At 38.3% G+C, this 21,641-nt stretch overlaps 1 protein-coding gene across 1 annotated transcript in view; it reads left to right on the top strand.

The window, feature by feature from the left end:
- Positions 1-1,919: 1,919 nt before the first annotated feature.
- The window catches only part of GPM6A (glycoprotein M6A), a 345,190-nt gene continuing 325,468 nt past the window's right edge, over positions 1,920-21,641 (top strand). The window contains exon 1 of the mRNA XM_008249994.5: positions 1,920-2,173. Coding sequence (XP_008248216.1) covers positions 2,170-2,173 — 4 coding nt within the window. The 5' untranslated portion in view covers positions 1,920-2,169. The remainder of the gene's footprint in view (positions 2,174-21,641) is intronic.

Genomic DNA, 21,641 nt, shown 5'->3' with positions numbered 1-21,641 from the left:
TCCTCTTGCCTATGGTTATTAAATGTCTGCATGCTTGCATTTTCCACTATTGTTATTCTTTTATTCTCATATGACCCTTCTGTTTCAATGCAATATTGAAATGATACTTGCCCGGGACATAACATGCTCAGTCAGTGGCCCACAGTCACTCTATGCTTACATCCAATGCCTTCAGTTTACAAAGGGTTATGTAATGAAAAGATTCCATTCTTCTCAGATTTTAGCTGAAGCCTTAATCTTGAGTTTAATGATTGGAAAGAGCTTCCATATTCTAAAAAGGAAGTGCTAGGCACATCTCCAGGGACTTGCTAAAACTTGGATAGGCACTGAGGCTGGAGATACTGTGAATAGGCAGATATTTTGGAGGCAGAACCTTAGGATATGATTGACAATTTGGTGGTGGCAATAAGAAAGCAGAAATACTGGAGAACTGGAATCATGAATAAAGTTTCCTCACTGAAACCATGAATTAATTGTGATATGCTGAGTGAGTTCCCATATAAAGTTATGACAGTTCTTAAGTCTCAGGTGGGAAAGTGGCTCCTCTATATTTGAGACTTAGGACATTCATCGCATTTATATGGTTATTGTACAATAGATTGAACCTAAAATTTTTTGATATATTCACTTACAGTAGGCCAAAGAAAGATAACAGAGATAATAAAGGATTTGGGTAATTAGATAACAGATAATGATTTGTCTCTCTAGCATATCTCAAAATTCATATAATTTAGTGGCAATATTTAACATATTAACGATTTATAGTTTACTTTATTATTTTTATTATTTTTAATTTTTATTATTCATTTTTATTATTTTACTATTTATTTTTATTTCAAAACCATGATACAGTTCCACTGGAAACAATGATAGTTATAATTTTTTACAGCAATAATACTAGAATAGGCCCTCAGGAATAGGTGGGGAGTTGTCTGAGGTAACCCTAAAGCTGTACTTATAAATTAAAATCAAATGTATGAGTCTTATGGTTTGTTATAATTTCAGTTACATGTTAAGAATGGTGATGCATATCTGAATATGTTGAACACTTTTATCAGCTACTTCCTTTCCCCTCCCACAAGAATAACTTTGTGTTCCCATTTAACTGAAATATATTTACAACATCCCTGCAGACCTGCACCTCTTCCATTATGAGAACACAGCTGTGCAATTGTTTCAGTGCCATTTGAATGTTCCTTGTTTTCCCATATATTCTGCTGGATATTCTTATTTATTTGCAAATAGTCTCTTCTTCATTGGATAGTAATATTCCTCAGGGGGAATAGGCATGTATATATTTTTTTTAACTTCCACTTATTTACAATATAGATTTCAATAGTTTAGGTTGTGCTGTGCATGCAAAAAGAAACAAGACACTTTGGGGACTGACTGAAATAACTTCTCCAGGATGAATGCTGGAAGAACTAGGTCAGTAACCCATAGACTTATGTAACTTTTTTTTTTTTTTTTAGCTTGAAGGGACCTTAGAGATCACTTTCCCCAGATATTTTATTTTCCAAATTAGGAAACTGAGTCTTAGTGTGTCTGTGTTAGAGCCAGAATCACAACCCTAGCTCTCTCACTAGAGCTGTTTATTTTCCAAATGATTTCTCCATATTATGGTGTGTATGTGCATGCACGTGTGCGTGTGTGTATGTTAGGAATTTACAATGTTTCCAGAACACAAACATATTTAACAGAAGGAAAAAGAAATAATGACGTAAAAAGAGAATTTTCCCTTCCTCTTGTCTTTATGAACAACCTTATTAAGAAAAACTGATATACCCTAGAGAACATTTTAGCCAATATAAAAGTATAGCAAATCTGTGTTCCTGAATAATCTTTTCGGGTTCGTACCAACTCGGATAGCGAGTCACTCATGGGGTGCTCAATGTGTGTATACGGAACGTGCATATAACGAACTTGGGAGGAAAACACTTACATGAGGCTCTCCTGGGCGACTGTGGACCAGAGGCTGCAGGTGGAAAGGGGAGGGGTCTGCGCGCCCGCTGAGTTTCCAGGCGCTGGGCGAGCTGTCTCCACTGGGAGGGGCGAGGCTGTCACTCTCCAGGGCACGAGGCGCCCGAGCGCAGCTTGGAGAACTTGGCCCTGCGCAGCGCTGGTCCCTTGCACTCCTCTGGGGACCGCTGAGAAGTAGGACCTCGAGCCATGGGTGAGTGCGCGGGCGATCGCAGACAAACGGCCCACAGGCTGGGCCTGGGGAATGCGCGTCCAAGTCCGAGTACGTCGCCTCAGGGGGCATCCTCTGGACTTTTCCTGGCAGCTGGAGGCGAGAAAGGGCTCAGCGCGTTTACAGTGGCGGGGAGTGGGCTGCGCCCAGGCGCCCCACCGCAGAAGCCCGGAGATCCGCTGTACGGTGTTGGGACGCGGTGTTTGAGGGTGAAAGCAAGACCAGGAGGCCTGGAGTTAGGAACAGAGGAGAGGGCGGCTAAGGGAGGTTGCAGTCCCCGCGTGTTCGCACGTTTTAACGAGTCTCCAGAGCAGCAGGCGGACGCGGGGTCCGACAGATGGAAACTTGGCAAAAACTTCCAATTCGTACAGGTTTGAGTAGAGGAAGGAGCCGGGGCAGGGAGAGGCTGAGGACATTTTCTCGTCCCTGTACAAACGGAGTGCCTATTTGCAAGAAATGGGCAAAAGCTGAAGTTGGGGCTGAAGGCTGATTCTTCCTAATTGAAACCCCGGGGCCTTGGGGTGGTTTAACCGAGTGTCCAGAGTGCCTGAGGTCTCTGGACCGTAGAGTCCCGCCACAGCTCAAGCTTCCAGAGTCCACTCTTCTGGAGTCTGGCGGCTGCAGCTTGGATGAACCCCAGAGATGCGGCGGAGTGAGGCGGCGGCGTGCGGGTGTACCGGAGGGGCGGGAGCGGGGCCAGTGAGGAAAGTTGGGAGAACTGGGAAGCGGGAGAGGCACGACCGCCCTCCCCCGCCCAAGACTTGGTTTGGTTCGCTCGGCGCAGCCGCGCGGCGCCGGCGCGCGCTGCGTCTCCCGGTTGCTGATTAGCGATCCCCGGGGCAGGCGGGGGTCGGCATTCAAACCCGGGGCACTCACTCCTTCCGGTCCAAGGCCAGAGCGCGCCCCTCCCCCGTCTCTCCCTTGTGCTTTGTTGTGAGCGCTTTCTTCTCCCCTGGCTTAAAGGAGGCCTTTGGGGCTGACGTGCTAGTGTTGAGATTCCTAAATTCCCACAGGCTCAAGGGTTACGGGATGCTTTGACTACTAATCGGCGGAGTTTATAGACAGTGGCCAAATGGGAAGAAAAGGAAAAAGAGAAAGCTGGGGACATTTTTGCCTATGAATGTTAGCTCTGATCAAGACAGTCTCTTCTTGCTTGACCCTGGAAGAGCTGAGAAAGACCCATTTTTAGGGACTTTGAATAAAACAGTGTTGGAAATGAGCTCCCAAATGGACAGTCTTTAAATCTTTTCCGAAACTGAGGGAGTGTTTTCCAGTTGAAAAAAGAAGCATACACTTTCCCAAGTGTGGCAAAGCGTTATTTTTCTTCATTTTTAAAAAATTGTGTTGTACTTTGAATATATAAACTGTTAGAATAACACATGGAGGAAAAGCTCATAAATATAAAGCCGAAATAATTGACTTGATGAAATCTATTCATTGACCGGGTTAAAGACAGCAAGATATTATGTGGATCCCACATAATAAAATGTCTAGAAAGAGTGACATGATTTACACTACAACTTTCAGCTTGAGTGGACTGGTTGCCAAAGGGTAAGGCACTCACTTCAAAGTTAATCATTTTTCTAACTTCTATTTCCATACTGTAATGAAAATAATTGGTCCTTGATTTTACCTATTTGCCCCTGGATAAATTGCTTATCATCTCAAATTATTGGCAGGTGTTACAGGAGAAGGGGCGGAGTTATCAGCTGAGTTGTTAAGGTTAATCTGTAACTGGTTCTATATTCTTAAAAACTCTTTCCTATCTGTAACCCAACATGTCTAAAACTTGTCTCTTCTTCTACCAGGAATGGATTGTATTTTTCCCATTGCAATTGAGGTCACCAGACCTCTCCTAGTTAGTTGTCAGGTAGCTAGGAGGAGAGTGTGGATGGAGGAAATAAGTGAGAAACCAGAGGTCAGGAAAGTCTAGGAGAAAAAAATGGTGAATGAGGACTCAGGAGAGAGATTCAGAAACTATAGTTCAGAAAGAAGTTAGGAGGAGCCAATGAGTGGATGGAGGGCAAGTGAAAGAAAAAAATGGAAATATGCTCAGAAATTAGAGAGAAAACATTTGGTCATTTAAGGTCATATTTCTCTTTTCCTTTTAACTTACTGGTGAAAAGCAGAACTTCATTACTAAGAACTTCTTTTATTTAGTGCTAGTAGGGATAGTGGGGGGTTCATTATTAGATTCCAAATTGCTAGGATAAGAGGCAAAAACAGTGTTGAGGAATGCTGAACTCTGCCAGCAATCTGAAATCCCATCTTTTTCCTAGTATCATGACAACTGACATTTATCATCTGAAGAAAGGAAAATGGTGCTATAGGGGTATACAATCGAATCTTGTATATTTCAGAAGAAGAAATCTGTATTCTAGTGCTGTGAAAAACTAAGAGTAATACAGTTGATTAATCATATATTCTGGATAATTTATAGTCATCTTATTGACAATGCAAAGACTAATTCTGAAAAATAGTCATTGCCAAGGAGGCAAATTGGAACTTTTGGTGTCTCTTACTTCCTGCTTTTGTTTATTTCTCTTTTCTCAGTCTTGCCCTTGACTTGCATAGATATGCAGAGGGTTTTACCTTTGCTCCTAAACTGCTCTCCAGAAAGGACATAACAATATATTTCAAACTAAAAAAAAATACAAGGCTAACCCTTAGCTGAGAGTGTTTACATTTTAGCTTCAAGGTTAACTTTAACCTGTAAGCTCTCTAATTGTGGAATTTCAAGCTTCAGTGGAAAGATAGGCCAGGAATGTTTTTAATTTCTTCCCTAAACACATCACTTACCACTCTGCTTGACCTTATGTATTATAATTATTTATTCAGAGATTTATCTTTGCTCTGTTTAAGTTTCATAAGCCATGTGAAATTGATCTGGATTTGGAGATAATGTTAAGGATTTGGGCAGGGGAAGAGGTGTTCTAGATAAGTCTTGGTGACTAGTAAAACATGGAACTGGGTTGGTTGGATGCTATTATGTTTTAGAAAGCTTTCAAAAGCAACCAGAGAAATTTGTAAATTACACAATAGAAAGAGTTGAGGAGGTTTTTGAACAGGGAAGAATTGTAATGAAATTAATGTTTAAGGAAGATAAGTTGAGCAATGTTGTTTAAGAAAAATAATAGATTGGAAAAGATAGATGCAGTTGTCATAGTAATTCTGGAATGGTATATGTCAAGGCCATGTGGCAATAGTGGAAATAGAGAGGCAAATATGGGTAAAAGCCATGGCTTTTGAAAAATTTATGATGACAACTTAATTTGTGTTGTAAAATTACTGAAGTTGATGGGGTCAGTTTTGGAAGATGCCTGGAAGGAAAAAGGAAAGACTGATATGGAAGAAATTATTCAGAGAATTGAAAATGTTGTCCTAGATGCTAACTGCAGCAGAGATGTAGAGCAGATGCTCTTGAAACTTGTAGAACTCCGGTCAAGCAACTGGGGTAGAGTCCACGCAACTTCTACATACAGAGAAGCAACACCTGAGAATGACCCGAACTACTTTATGAATGAACCAACATTCTATACATCTGATGGTGTTCCTTTCACTGCAGCTGATCCAGAGTACCAAGAGAAATATCAAGAATTACTTGAAAGAGAAGATTTTTTCCCAGATTATGAAGAAAATGGAACAGATTTGTCTGGGGCTGGTGATCCATACTTGGATGATATTGATGATGAGATGGACCCAGAGGTAGAAGAAGCTTATGAAAAGTTTTGTTTGGAATCAGAGCATAAGAGAAAGCAATAAAGTTAAATTTCAGTGTACCAGTTTTATAAAACAGTTTAGGTATGCTGATTTAGCAGAACGCAGGAAACCAAGAAAATTTGTCACTCTTATACCAAATTAAGGATGTTGAGTTACGTTACTAATGTATGCAACTTTAATTTTGTTTAACACTATCTGCCAAAATAAACTTTATTCCCTATAACTTAAAAAAAGAAAAAAATTATAAAATTATGCAGTTGAGCAAGAAGGAAAAGAATAAATAAATGAAAGATAATTTCTAGAGATTCCAAAATTTGAAGACTGGAAGTAAGGGATTTTTGATAGAATATTTACAGTGTAACCAGCTGGTTTATTTTCTGGGTGTTTTGCAGTACAGATAAATTTCATTTTGTCACATAAATTACGAGGTGATGCCTAGATATCTAAACACAATGTTTAGTAGGTTGGAAGTACATAACGAGAATTTAATCAGAGCACAAGAGCAACAAAGAGGAAAAAAAAATAGATTTGAGGGTTACCAACCAGTAGTGAGAGGTAAACCCATTTAAGGAATTACTACTTGAAAGTGAGAGTCTAGGGAGCACTGACTGAGAGACAGAGAGGGAAAGGATATCCCTGTTCAAGGAGGAGAGACACTATCTACTTCTTGTCTGCTGAGTACTCTACAATTAGAATAGCGGGAAGTGACATCCTAAACATGTAGAATTAGATCTGAGAGTCTATACATTTTGGAAAGAAGGAAAAATCATATGGAAACATTTTTTCTTATTGAATTTCAAAAAGTAAACGTTGAGTTGGTTAAGATTGTATAAATCTGCAAATGTAGATAAAGAATAATGAGATACAGTATTATTTTGAGTTCCTCCCCCCCTTTTTTTTGGTCAGGAAAATTATGACACCCTAGAGGCAGTTGCTGAAAGGTATAAAGAGCCAAGGTTTGAAGCAGATGATAATTCCTTATGCCTTTGGGTGTGATCTGTAAATCTTTGGTATCTTATTTCCTCTTTGACGATAGGGCTGGGCAAGATTCTATAAATGTCTGTAGCACAGGTCTTGATTCAGTAACAATGAAAGGAAAACACATGTAAAGAAGATAAGATTGAGCTATTTTCAATAAGCAAATCAAAGATATTTTATGATGCTAGCCTACTAGGTAACATTTTAAAGGATCATTGGATTCTAGTATGTTGTTTTCTCTAGAAAATTAGAGTCTGAACCTCAGCAGAGGTTCTGGGTATCTATTGCTGTATAACAATTATTCCCCAAAGTAGTAGATTGAAGCAGTTTGTTATTCTTCCTCATGGTTCTGTGATCTAGTTGTCTCCCGAATAATTCTCTTTTGAGTTCCCATGACATCTTGGTCCCATGTCGGCTGTTGATTCAGCCATCTGAACACTTGATTGGACTAGTTGATAATTCATGCATATATCTGGCAGTTGATACTGGCTGTTAGCTGCGAGTTTATATGTAGTTGTCTGCAAGTGGCCAGGGTTTTTACAGAATGATGACTAGCTTAAGAGGCAGCATTCCAAGAATGTGTGTTCTAAGATGCCTAATCAGAACCTGAAAGGATTCTTTCTGGTTTTTTTTTTTTTTTTTTTTTTTAATTTTTATTATTTATTTGAGAGGTAGAGTTATAGTCAGGGAGAGGGAGAGACAGAGAGAAAGGTCTTCTATCTGCTGGTTCACTCCCTAAATTGCTGCAACAGCTGGAGCTGGGCCAATCCAAACCCAGGAGCCAAGAGCTTCTTCTGATCTCTCATATGGGTACAGGGGCCCAAGCATTTGAGCCATCTTCCACTGCTTTCCTAGGCCATAGCAGAAAGCTAGATCCGAAAAGGAGCAGCCAGGACACAAACTGGTGCCCATATGGGATGCTGATGCCACAGAGGAGGCTTAGCCCACTGTTGCACAGTGCCATCCCCTGAAAGGATTCTTATGATTCAGTATCAGAGCAGTCCCAGGTTATCGCTTCTGCTGCATTTGATTACCCAAAAAGTCATCAAGAGCAGTAAGATACCAAGGAATGAGATTGGGACTGTCCTGTGCATGTGAGGAGCAGCATGCACATCCACAGAAAGAAGGAATTGAAGGTAATCAACATATTGACCTCATTCCTCAAAATGATGTCTAATAAGTGTGCTTCACACCGGGTTTATTTTTATTTATTTTTTTTATAAAATTCCCAGAGTGTATTGGCCTGTGTTTTTTTTTTTTTAAGATTTATTTATTTCTTAGAAAGAGTCACACAGAGAGAGAAGAGGCAGAGAGAGAGAGAGAGAAAGAGAGAGAGAGAGGTCTTCCATCCGCTGGTTCATTCCCCAATCAGCTGCAATGGCCGGAGCTGTGCCGATCCAAAGGCAGGAGCCAGGAGCTTCTTCCAGGTCTCCTACACGGGTGCAGGGGCCCAAGGACTTGGGCCATCCTCTACTGCTTTCCCAGACCATAGCAGAGAGCTGGATCGGAAGCGGAGCATCCAGTTCTCGAACTAGTGCCCGTATGGGATGCTGGTGCTTCAGGCCAGGGCGTTAACCCACTGCGCCACAGCGCCAGCCCTTCACATTGGGTTTAGAACTCAAAATGCAATATAAGTTCTTTGAAGCACATATGATAAGGGACTGAACTTTAATTAGAAATACATAGGAATTTAGTGTCATACTAAAGTTTCACAACAAAATTTAGCATGTGGAAATTCATGCCTAAGTGAAAATTGTTGATAGGATACCTGGACAAATGTTAGTCAAAATAGTTTCAAATAAAATCAGCTAATCATTTATTTTCACTTAAAAATAGAGTTTCTAATGCAATTGTAAATCGCTGTCCATTTTATTTAGAATTGAGTTTGTGTTGTATTTTGGAATGTAGGTCAATCAGCATAAATATTTTATTCAAAACCTTCTTGTCACAATAAACCAAATATTTTGTAAGAACTGTTTAGGAGCTTGCTTTATTTTTTAAGAAAGTATTAATTTTATAAAATACATGAATTTGAATTGGTAGTGTCACTAAATTTGAGAATTACACTTATTTTTTAGAAGAGATGTATTTAAATTTAATAAGTAAGATTCAACTTAAATTTCTTCATGTGAATCTCATTTCATTATTTTTAATTGCAAAAAATTAAGTTATCAATATGACTGCAAAAAATATAGGTCTTTCTCCAAGACAATTGAAAACAAAGAAAAATTTGGGTGAAGTAGATGGGTTTAAGCTGAAGAACAGAATTAGTTTCAACCTAGAAACAGAAGCCTTTTAAAAAGCTCCATTTGTTACTATGTTTCATGGGCATTCTATTTTCAAGTATTAGACAAATGTAAGATAAATTCATGTACTCAATGCTTGCTACGTGTGATAAAGCAAGCAAAGAAAACCACAGTAAGAAGTGAAAGTTTGATCTATACAAACAGATTAACTGGAATAATGTGTGCAGATTCCATAAGGTAGATGACATATAGCTAATATGAACTCTAGTTTTTTACGATATTCACTCACCACTTAATTCTAAGATATGTATTAGTTCTAAGCTACATAATGGCAAAATAAGCATCTCTTGTTGCTTCTATAAACCTCATTATTCTAGAACCTTGAGAACATATTAAATAACTTATTCCTGGGTCCTGACTCCCAAGACTCAATTCAGAAGGCTTGGGATGAGTATTGGGCATGCAGTTTTGATGTGTAGTATAACTGATTTTGATACAGGAGGTCCAGGTATGCTTTGAGAAATAGCTACTCCTGGATGCTTCTCTGTCTCAGCATGCTAAGGTAGCTGCCTAGCTGTGATGGGCACATTTATTTTTGCCTGTATTTTTACCTTTAATGCATTATTTTAAATTTTTATTCCCATCCTAATTCAAAATGTGTTAAAAGAGCATCTTTGGGGATACCTGTTTGTTTCATTTCTGTTTCATTGCATTGCTGTATTTATTAAGACTCTATAGTCACTGTTTCTTCCTCATCAATCACCTTATGAGGGTGGTGTTCTACAGCATCTACTAAATTCCTTCCCTGAAAAATACTAATTATTTCCAGTCTCCTGATTCAATTTATTATTTCTGCATATGTAACTCTCATCTCAGCACTTCTGTTTTGGTTGTCAGCTTTCTCCACCTAGCTGTCCTTGTAGTCCAACAACTTCAGTATGTTCCTGCTATTTGTCCTTCCCATATCTAATGAATTCTCTCTACTTTCCCTCCCCATACTCTCCCTCTGTAATATCAATCTGAGAGGTGTATCTATAGCAAAATTAAGAATGGTAGAAAAGAGAAACCAACACAATAAATGCTCAGTAAATTATTAAAGTTTTACATATTGAGAGGAGAATATGGTACAGTCATGAATATAATCCACAGATGCTTGGAGTGAGTTAGTAGACATTGTATTGAATGAAAGTCTATCTTTCTTTCTTGTGTGCTTACCATATTTTTTCTCTACATTTATCCATGTCCTTCCCACATTATAGTTACTTGAATATTTATTTTCTTCATTATTTGAGTAGTTTTCCCAGACTGTGAAGACAATAACTTCCAGACATTTGGCAAAGGAATGAATAATTACCATTACCTATTACTGTTAAAGTATCTAATATTGCCTACCTTGCTAGCTTTAAAAGTCACAGAAATACAAAAATTGAGTCTTTTTTGTAGTATAATATATTTAATGTTAGTCACTGCAGAAGACAGGAAAGATAAAACTGTGGAATGGGTGCATATGTTCATAAAGATATGGTTGCAAGAGGTACTCACACTGCACTAAAAGCCCGTATGAAATGAGAAACATTAAGGCAAGTAGGACCTAAAAGAATCAACTGAAAATGATGATGATATGAGATAGAGATGGTGTAATTCAAGAACTCAGAGATGGAAAGAGTTTTAAGACATGTGATCCAAAATGTTTAGTGGAACAGAAGGTATAGAGAGCAATCATTTACTTTAAATGTTTTTTTCTTCTCATTGAAGTAAGTCTACAAAAATTATGCCACTGTTAATAAAAGGGTGAAGAAACATGCCTTTTCTCAGAGAGCTGATATCAAGAGCTAGGAAAAGAAAGAAAGAAAAAAAGGGAAGAAAGAAAGGGAAGGGAGAGATGACAGTAATTTTATTGGATCCAAGATCAAGTGAAGACTTGTCAGAGGGAAGAATTTCAAGTATTCTCTTGTGTTTTAAGAAAAGAGGAGAATATCTAGGGAAGAGACATAGCTGAAATACCATGGAATAATAGAATTCTTCATTAATTAACTACAGAATGATCTAATAATATAAACATTTGTTATTTAAATGTGCTTTTTAAAATTTTATTTATTTGAATTTTTGCAGAGTTACAGCACAGAGAAGGAAAGAGAGAGAGAGAGAGAGAGAGAGAGAGAGAGAGATCTTTCATCCACTGGTTCACTCCCCAGATGGTTGCAATGACCAGGACTGGGCCAGGCTGAAACCAGGAGCCGGGAACTTCCTTTGAGTCTCCCATGTGGGTACAGAAGCCTAAGTGCTTGGTTCATCCTCCGCTGCCCCCCCAGGCACATTAACATGGAGTTGGATCAGAATTGGAGCAGCCAGGACTCAAACTGGGATCCGCATGGATTGCCAGTGCTGCAGACAGTGGCTTAACTCACTGTGCCTCAACACCAGTCCCTTAAGTGTGTTTTTAAAAATAAGAAGTATTTTATCTATAAAAATGTTTGTGAATTTTTTAAAATGAAAAAAATATGCTTTTTATATAGTAATGTGAAGTGTCCTTTAGCTACTGTGTTTATTTTCCACGTTTTATTTACAAAGGATATTTGTACTTTTAATGGTAGAAATATATAGATAAACATATAATCTATATTCAGACTGTTAAATGAACCAACAGATACGAAGCATATTATGCCATTGACACTAAACCAGAAGTCAGGAGATAAACTTCCATATCCAGATAGCTTGCATAGTTGTTATTGATCTGTGTTACTTTTTTCTTCAGGTGTAAATGAAGGATTTAGATTAAATGAACCAAAAGATTCCAGTCAGCTTTAAATACTCAGTAATTAATCATTCAGCCAACCAACCAACCAACCAACCAATCAATGAATCAAATCGACCCTGCATCTTCATGAGATTATGAAGAGGATGCTTCACAATAATGGTTCTGAAAACCTCACTCAGATCAGTTAATAATTTATGTTAATGATTTCTCTGTGGTTTCAACCCCAACTTTCTAATTCAGAAGACTCTTAAGGATGGGTCTGGTGTCATGTAGTGAGTAAAGCTGCTGCCTGCATCACCAGCATCCCATATGGGCACTGGTTCAAGTCCTGGCTGACGCATTCCCAATCCAGCTCCCTGCTAATGACCTGGGAGATTCACTGGAGGATGGCACAGTGCTTGGGCCCCTGCCACCCATATGGGAGACCTGGAAGAAGCTCCTGGCTCCTGGCTTTAGGCCGTTGTGACCATCTGGGGAGTGAACCAGTGGATGGACGATCTCTCTCTCTCTGTCTCTTCCTCTTTCTTTATCTAACTCCAACTTTCAAATAAATAAGTGAATGTTAGAAAAAAAGTTTTCACCAGAGGAATTTGTAAGTTTTCTTTCGTTACATCCTTAGTTGTTTTTTTTTTTTTTCCTCATGAAGTGCTGCTAAAACAAAAACAAAACAGCAAGTATACAATACTTGAAGGAATTGTTTAAAGCTTCATCAGGCTACTGACACTTTGCTGACATAATTATAAGTTGTCTTTATTTTATTAATTTATTGGTAACTTGTGAGGAAATGAATTGGTATATTTTAACATGACAGTTTATATTTCTTATACTAGTAGCATTCTGAACTTTTGTAGTATATTGTTATTTATGTGTTTATGTGTGGTGAGCTATTCTTGTCCTTCATTTTGATTTATTTTTGCTCATGTGAGTACAAGACAATATCTTGTAAAGTCGTTAAATACAAAAATAATTATTTCACAAGTCCTAGAAATTATGTTTGACCACTGGTAATGCTTCTCTTAGTAAGATTAACACCATGGTTAAGTTCTATTATGTAAGCTTCAGACAGACAAATGCATTATTTTAAAAAAGAAGTATCGAGGCCAGCATTGCGGCATAGAGTATGAAGCCGTCGCCTGTGACCCTGGCATCCTATATGGGTACCGGTTTGAGTCCCTGCTGTTCCACTTCTGATCCAGCTTCCTACTAATGGCCAGGGGAAAAACAGCAAAGGATAGTCCAAGTGCATGGGCTTCTGCCAACCATGTGGGGGACCTGGAAGAAATTCCTAGCTCCTGGCTTCAGCCTGCCCCAATCTGGCCATTGTGGTCATCTGGGGAGTGAAACAGCAGCTGAAATATCTCTCTTTCTGTGTATCTCCCTCTGTAACTCTGACTTTAAAATAAATAAAGATTTATACAAAAAGAAATATCAAAGCATAGAGAAGTGTATGATAACTGATAAAATACCACTGATGATATATATATTTTGAGCATAATATTTTGTGCTTGTTTGTTTTATTAAAGAAAAACATAAATATTTTTTAAAGTGCTGAAATGGAATCATAAATTTAAAAAAAAAATTCTGAGAGCACAGATATTTTTATATTAAGATAAACCAATCATCTCCAGTTTTGATGTAAAGGAAAGATAAAGATCACTGGATATTCATGGATTTTTCTGCATTTCTTTTTCAATTTTTCAACTAAATAGTGCAAAAAGGTTTTTAAAAATCACAAAAAGGTATTATATACCATGAATGTGACAATGTCATCCATTATTGTCACTGTTTGACACATACTTTCTATTCTAATGAAAGATGATGATGCAATTTTATTGGTTAATTATCTAGAAAGCAAATTCGGAATGGCTAGTCTCTAGAGCGGAAAAGCGATAGTAAATGTAAGTGCACAATTTATAAGTGATTGGTTTTTTAGATGTAAATGATGTGGTGATCATTAGAAAAAATCAGTATTATTAATTCATTTCATAGTAGGTACCTTAACAAACATACCTTTAAGTTACAAGACAAATACATTCTAGTCTAAATAAGCTGATGGAGTGATAAATAAACTCTAAAGAAGGTAAAACATTTCAAAAATAGCCATTATAATTCACATATTTCATTCCATCATCCTCAGAAATCATGGTTGTAGTGATTTTTTTTTTTAACCTAGAACCACCAACACTTCCATGGCAAAAGAGTGTTTCTCCCAGAAAAAGCAGACTTTAAAGTCAGAATGAATAAGTATTAAATACTGATCACTTGCCCATCTGGATCTACATGTAATTACAATGTAGAGGATGCAGAATAAGTATAAATTCTGATTCCAAAGGAATTTACCTTTATTGGAGATTCAAAACTCTCACATAGAAAACTGAGACTTTGATAAGATTAAACATATGAGTAGGTATTTAGATTGAATATAGTTTTTACGGCCACTGGTCAGGAATTGAATTGAAGCTACAGTCATTAAGATAAATTAATTGAAGAGTGCGTTTAAGGGAAGGTGATGCTTTGTGACTTTGTCATGGAGGAGCAGTAATGGTGTGGGAATAGCTCAAGAAGAACGGGAAATAAGGAGGTGCATTGGTATGCTCTGGAACCAGTCTATATCTATTCCCCTTCTGCTCTCTTATATGAAAGTTACTGTTTTTTCTACTTTCTGTGACCTCTTAAATGGGATATGCGGTCATGCCCTAATAAAAATCATAGAAATAATAAGGATTGTGCCCTGATCATGAGCTAAGTAGGGGTTGTGTTAGTTCAGCAATTTTTTTTTTTTTAGTTTTTTTTTATTATTATTTTTTTGACAGTCAGAGTTAGACAGTGAGAGAGAGAGAGAGACAGAGAGAAAGGTCTTCCTTCTGTTGGTTCACCCCCAAAGTGGCCGCTACGGCCGGCGTGCTGTGCTGATCCGAAGCCAGGAGCCAGGTGCTTCCTCCTGGTCTCCCCTGTGGGTGCAGGGCCCAAGGACCTGGGACATCCTCTACTGCCTTCCCGGGCCAAAGCAGAGAGCTGGACTGGAAGAGAAGCAGCCAGGACAGAATCTGGCGCCCCAACCGGGACTAGAACCCGAGGTGCTGGCGCAGCAGGCAGAGAATTAGCCTAGTGAGCCGCAGCGCCGGCCAGTACAACATTTTATTCTTCCTATTATCACATCCTGTGACACCAACTCTAAATCTTCTCATTGCTCTCACAGGATCTGTAGAGACTTGTCTCATTTGCTTTCTATTTACTCCAAACTATCATTACATTTTTTCTATTCAATCTAGTCTGCATGGCTTGAGAGTCAACCGTTATATGAATACTCTTGTCTGGGCTGGCATTGTGGCACAGTGGGTTAAAGCTCTGGCCTGCAGTGCCCGCATACCATATGGGCACTGGTTCAAGTCTCTGCTGCTCCACTTCCAATCCAGCTCTCTGGTATGGTCTGGGAAAGCAGTGGAAGATGGCCCAAGACCTTGGGCCCCTGTACCCACATGGGAGACCCGGAGGAAGCTCCTGGCTCCTGGCTCCTGGCTTTGGATCTGCTCAGCTCCGGCCATTGAGGCCATTTGGGAAATGAACTGGTGGATGGAGGAACTTCTGTCTCTCTTTGTCTCTACCTTTCTCTGTGTCTCTGTCTTTCAAATGAATAAAAATAAATCTTTATATAAATACTCTTGTCTTCCCGAGTCTATGGTCCAAAAGAATCTGGATTATTATAACAAAGATTGGAAAAAGGCTTGATGTAAGAATTAAAAAAAAAAAATCCTATTATATAATCATGCATTGGCAGCATTTTTAATAGAGGGTGATGGGGATCTGAGCAGATTTGGCAATAGTTATAAAAGAAAGGGAGATTATATTAGGTATGTTTATAAGGAAAGCCACTTTTTAACTGTTACAATACAAGCCAAAAAAATGTTTTTCTGATAAAAAAGGAGGAGGTCGTAAAAAATAAGCACAAAGAAATTAAAAATATCCACATTCTGGTAATTGTCAATTAACTAAACTCCATGTATTAAATCTTACATTACTAAATGGGAGAGTGATCTGGTAGGACTTATTATCAGCCCAATGATTCAGGAATATCCAGCAAGATATTTCATTACTTCCTGCCACCCCTTCTTGGAAGCTTGTGCAAGATGATGAACTTCACAGGGCCAAATAATTTACAAAGATTCTGCATCTGTATTATTTCTTATCTAAATACAGTCAGTCTTCAAAAAGCTCATGGAAAATTCATATTATAAAAGAAAACTATGTATGCATTAAAAATTGTGCCAAAATAAGGTTTTAATTTCATCTTTCCATTAATTTTTTTGAAGTACCCCTCACAGAACCTGCAAGCTTTTTTTTTTTTTTTTTTTCTTCTTCTGGGGCTGGTGCTATGTCATAAAGGGTAAAGCCACCACCTGCAGTGCCAGCATCCTATATGGGCACTGGTTCGAGTCCCTGCAGCTCCACTTTTGATCCAGCTCTCTGCTAAGGCCTGGGAAAGCAGTAGAAGATGGCCCAAGTCCTTAGGCCCCTGCACCCTTGTGGGAGACCCGGAAGAAGCTCCTGTCTCCTGGCTTTGGATCGGAGTAGCTCGGCTGTTGTAACCATTTGGGGAGTGAACCAGAAGATGGAAGATCTCTCTCTCTCTCTCTCTTTGCCTCTCCTCTTTGTGTAACTTTCTCAAGTAAATAAATCTTTAAAAAAATGTATTTCCTACTGACTGCTGTTATATAATTAAACATTTAAAACACTTGAACCTGAGATGTAAAGACATCTAATTATAAATTAAATAATATAACATCTTATTTCTGCTCTTCTGAATTGTTCTTAGAAGATCCCACTTGGACAAGTTTCTCAGGTCTCCTCTCTTGGAGCCCCCTACTGACGCTATGGCAGGAGGTTTCTGACAAATAAATCTTGCTTTGCTCACACATACAAAAAAATATTAAATGATAGATTTTCAGAGTGGACTATTTTAATCATCAGACTAAGTTAAAAATTTTTACAATTTTATTAGGAAACATGATGTAGTTACTGTTGGTAATGATCACTAAATATTTAGCATAATAAAATATCTCCTTTTTTAAGCATTTTCAAACTTTCTTATCTGATTTAATTGAGATGAAAGGTAAAGGGAAGTTATTTCATTCTTTTAATACCTCAAAATTCACATCCTTACCTGTAGATTTCCTTAATTCTTGTCCTCTCTCCAGATTTCCTTTCCTTTTTAGTATCCTAGTTTTCCCTTTTTCATGGCTTCTAAAATTTACATGATGAATTTCTGAACAATGCTATTGTCCATGAGATTGGCAGAATTATTCAGTCTCTCCTATCTTCTCTGTCAAGAACTAATTGAGAACAGCATAATCAAAATAAAATGCAATATAATTAAAACAAATATTCTGAATAGGTCATTTAAAAACTAATTGGATGCTTGTAATTACATCTTTCATTTTTTACTGAAGCCTTTTCAAATTAATATTGTATGTGCAAGTGAATTTATAGATACAGATGTGTACCAGAAGACAGGACTTTAATCCGATTTCCCAGTTTCTGCAAGGACTACAGAATTGAGGTGCAAGTAACTGTTTGCTTTCCTCAAGTTGAGCCATCTGCTTTCTTTCTCACTGGCTTTCTTCTTCTGTTCTAGTGGCTGTAGCTTACTGTTTATTTATTGGCTCTTTTGCATGGAAAAACATCTAGTCTTTTAACATGGACAACAAATCAGAGTAATGAGCCTGCCCATCACGCTACATTGGGTATAATCTTTGCCTATTAAGCTCTTGGCTGGGTTTGCTGCACTTTACTGTCCTGAAAGTTTGAGAAATCTGACTGCTTTGTTGGTTGTTTTTTTCCTATTCTTATTAACACTGGCCAAATCTTTTGTCATGCATCTTTAGACTCATGACAGCTTCTAGGTCAAATTTCAGTTTTGATCACTGCATCTTTAGAAGTAAAACTAAGGACCAAAATAGTCAGTTCCTTTTCAGTGATTGCAATAGATGTTGATTAGTTGCATGCTGGCTGTTGAAGTCATAGCAACAAGTCCTACTTACTATCTTTTAGGCATGTCAATTAAGTTTCTTTAGTCTTTGTCTATATAACTACAAAAAGTTTCATCTCCTTAGAAAAATGAATATGTTCTTTCATTGGAGAATAACTTCATAGAGCTGATTAAACATTCTTTTCTAATGTTCACTTTTGAACAAGTAAGCTAAAATTATTTGCACTGTTTTCTTCCTTTTATTCTTCCAATTTTAATAATTAAGCTTTCAGTGGACTTAATCTTTTAATTTTAAAATGATTAATTGTCAAGATGTTGGGTGCCATTGCTTAGGTTACCTGGCTAAACAAACTGAGAAATTGAAGTTCCCTATTGTTGCAATAATTGCATACTCGTATTTTATTTTCAACAAAGACTCAGGACATTTTGTAGTCAACAGAGTTGGCTATGGTTGTTTTATTTTTCTAGAGAATGGTAGATTTGGGAAGATTATTTATTTATTGTATTTAGATATACTACTACATAAAATATTGATATGTGATTTTTTTTCTTTTCACAAGTTTAAGAATTGCTAAATCTTTCTACATAAAAAGTCTTTTGATGGCATAAAATTATAAAAGTTCAACTTTTCTTAACTATATTAGTGAGAGAAAAAAGGTTATATTATTTTACTTTTAGAATCATTTGAGCAAAATTTTATATTCTTTTTTAAAACATTTATTTGCTTGTATTTCATAAATACAATTGTATGAACATAGTAATTCTTTCCACCATACCCACCTTCCCACCCACACTCCCACCCCTCTTCCTCCTTCCTCTCCTATTCCTAATCTTATTTTTTTTATTTGACATGTAGAGTTATAGACAGTGAGAGAGAGACAGAGAGACAGAAAGGTCTTCCTTCTGTTGGTTCACCCCCAAATGGCCACAACGGCCGGCACTGTGCTGATCTGAAGCCAGGAGCCAGGTGTTTCTTCCTGGTCTCCCATGCGGGTGCAGGGGCCCAAGCACTTGGGCCATCCTCCACTGCCTTCCCGGACTACAGCAGAGAGCTGGACTGGAAGAGGAGCAACTAGAACCCGGAGCCCAGATGGGATGCTGGTGCCACAGGTGGAGGATCAACCAAGTGAGCCAAGGTGCCGGCCCCATAGTCATATTTTTAATTAAGATCTATTTTTGATTAACTTTATACATAGATTAACTCTATTCGAGGTAAAGAGTTCAACACTTTGTATGAAAAAGAAAAAGAAAAAACAAAACAGAACAATACTGTTCCTCAACAGTCTACACGAAGGCTATTCAAGTCATTGCATCTTGAAGTTCATTTCACTTTTTTTTAGCATTCTCTTTTTCTTTTTGAGAAACTTAAATCTTTAAAGAAGAACCCGAGAATGATACATCTTTTGGGAGCACTTAGACATAACTATAACTTATGAGAGAGAAAAATATCCCCCACTTAATACACTAAAATGAAGTAATTCTTTGAGAATAAGTTTTGCTAATAACTCTCATAATATAACTCTTTGAGGACAGAGGTCCTGCATGGGTAGTTAGTGCAGTGACTCCTGCAGTTAATTTAATAATTAACACTCTTATGTATGATGTCAATAATCACCCGAGGGTCTTGACATGAGCTGCCTAGGCTAAGGAAGCCTTTGAATCCACAAACTCCTTCAGTATTTGGACAAGGCCATAAGCAAAGTGGAAGTTCTCTCCTCCCTTCAGAGAAAAGTACATCCTTATTTAATAGATACTTCTTTCCACTTGGGTCTTACCCACAGAGGTCCATCATGTAGGACACTTTTTGCCACAATGTCTTTGCTTTCCATGCTTGAAATGCTGTCATGGGCTTTTCAGCCAAACCAGAATGCCTTAAGGGATGATTCTGAGGTCAGAGTGCTACTTAATGCAATTTTCATTCTGAGTCTGCTGTATGAAATGCTTCCCATGTTGTAGCATTCACTCCTTTTTCATTCTATCTACTATTATTACCAAACACTTAGTCCTATTTATATGATCACTTTAACACTTAATTGTATCCATATGATTACTATAACACTTAAAATGCTATTTTTACTACCCAGCTTAAGGGGATTTGGGGTTGTGGGCTCGTCCTGTGAGGCCCACAAATTATTAGGATGGTGGGGTGACTGCGTTCTTTGACAAGAAGCACCAGAGACAATTTCGGTTAACATGTCCATTTATTAACAATCAGGCACAAACTTTTATGGGGCAGGCAAAGGGGAGTAGCTAGTTCAGAGTAGCAGCACTAATTCTGTAGGATAAAGCCAATACTGCCACCTCTATGCTTTTCCAATCAGCTTGAAGGTCACATAGCCTACTTAGCCTTCCAGGTGGTCTTATGGGTCTGGGGCACACCCGGGAGCTGTTTACCTAGATGATAGTTATAAGGCCCTTCAATAGGAGGTGGGGGTGGGGGACATGTGCATGGGGCCACTGCTGCCCGCCAGCAGTCAGGTTGTGTGTAGGTCTCAGTGTGCTGAGTCCTCAACTAGTATCTTTCCCCAGAGGCATGGTGTGCCATGCCCCCTTAACTTCCTGCATGGGCTAGGCAGGCAGTCTCCCAGCCAGGCACAGGAACACCCACATGGGGTCCCATGGCAAACTGTATCCTTAGAAGTAAATCCATAGGAATTAATACAGTTCTGTTCTGATTTACAGTTAGAAACTTCCTATCTTTAACAATTAAAATTTTAGGAACGTGATTCCTCCCACTGTTCTCTACCTCATACGCACACTCCCACCACCCTTCCACTTCACTCTCTTATTCTCACTCTTATTTTTTTTACTAAGATCTATTTTCAGTTAACTTTATACACATATGATTAAGTCTATATTAAGTAGAGTTCAACAAGTAGTATGAAAGAAAAAAATAAAAATAAAAAATAAAATAAAATAATTAGTAAAATAAAATAAATAAAAGAAAAAAGAATAAAGAGAAAAAAACAACAAAAAAAACCAGAAAAATTGTTCTCAACAGTCAAGACAAGGGCTGTTCAAAGTCATTGCTTCACGAAGTGTCAATTGTCAAAGTCATTGCTTCACAAAGTGTCAATTGTCAATTTCACTTCTACAGGTTGCCTTTTATGTGCTCTTCTAGGTGAGGGAGAACATATGGTATTTGTCCTTTTGGGACTGGCTTATTTCACTAAGTATGATGTTTTCCAGATTCATCCATTTTGTTGCAAAAGACTGGATTTCGTTTTTTTGTTTGTTTGTTTTTACTGCTGTGTAGTTTTCCATGCTGTACATATTCCATAATTAATTTATCCAGTCTTCATTTGATGGGCATTTGGGATAATGTCTTTGCTATTGTGAATTGAACGAGGCTGGCGCCGCGGCTCACTAGGCTAATCCTCCACCTTGCGGCGCCGGCACACCAGGTTCTAGTCCCGGTTGGAGCGCCGGATTCTGTCCCGGTTGCCCCTCTTTCAGGCCAGCTCTCTGCTGTGGCCCTGGAGTGCAGTGGAGAATGGCCCGAGTGCTTGGGCCCTGCACCCCATGGGAGACCAGAAGTACCTGGCTCCTGCCATCGGATCAGCGTGGTGTGTGGGCAGCAGCGCGCCAGCAACGATGGCCATTGGAGGGTGAACCAACAGCAAAGGAAGACTTTTCTCTCTGTCTCTCTCACTGTCCACTCTGCCTGTCAAAAAAAAAAAAAAATATATATATATATATATATATATAGTGAATTGAACTGCAATATACATGAGGGTACTGATAGGTCTTTTATTTACTGAT

Source organism: Oryctolagus cuniculus, chromosome 2 (genome assembly GCF_051225735.1).
Source record: "Oryctolagus cuniculus isolate XC-2025 breed Fujian yellow rabbit chromosome 2, ASM5122573v1, whole genome shotgun sequence".
Classification (NCBI taxonomy): Eukaryota; Metazoa; Chordata; class Mammalia; order Lagomorpha; family Leporidae; genus Oryctolagus; species Oryctolagus cuniculus.
The sequence above is the reverse complement of the archived record's forward strand: the minus strand, read 5'-3'. Positions and strand labels throughout refer to the sequence as shown.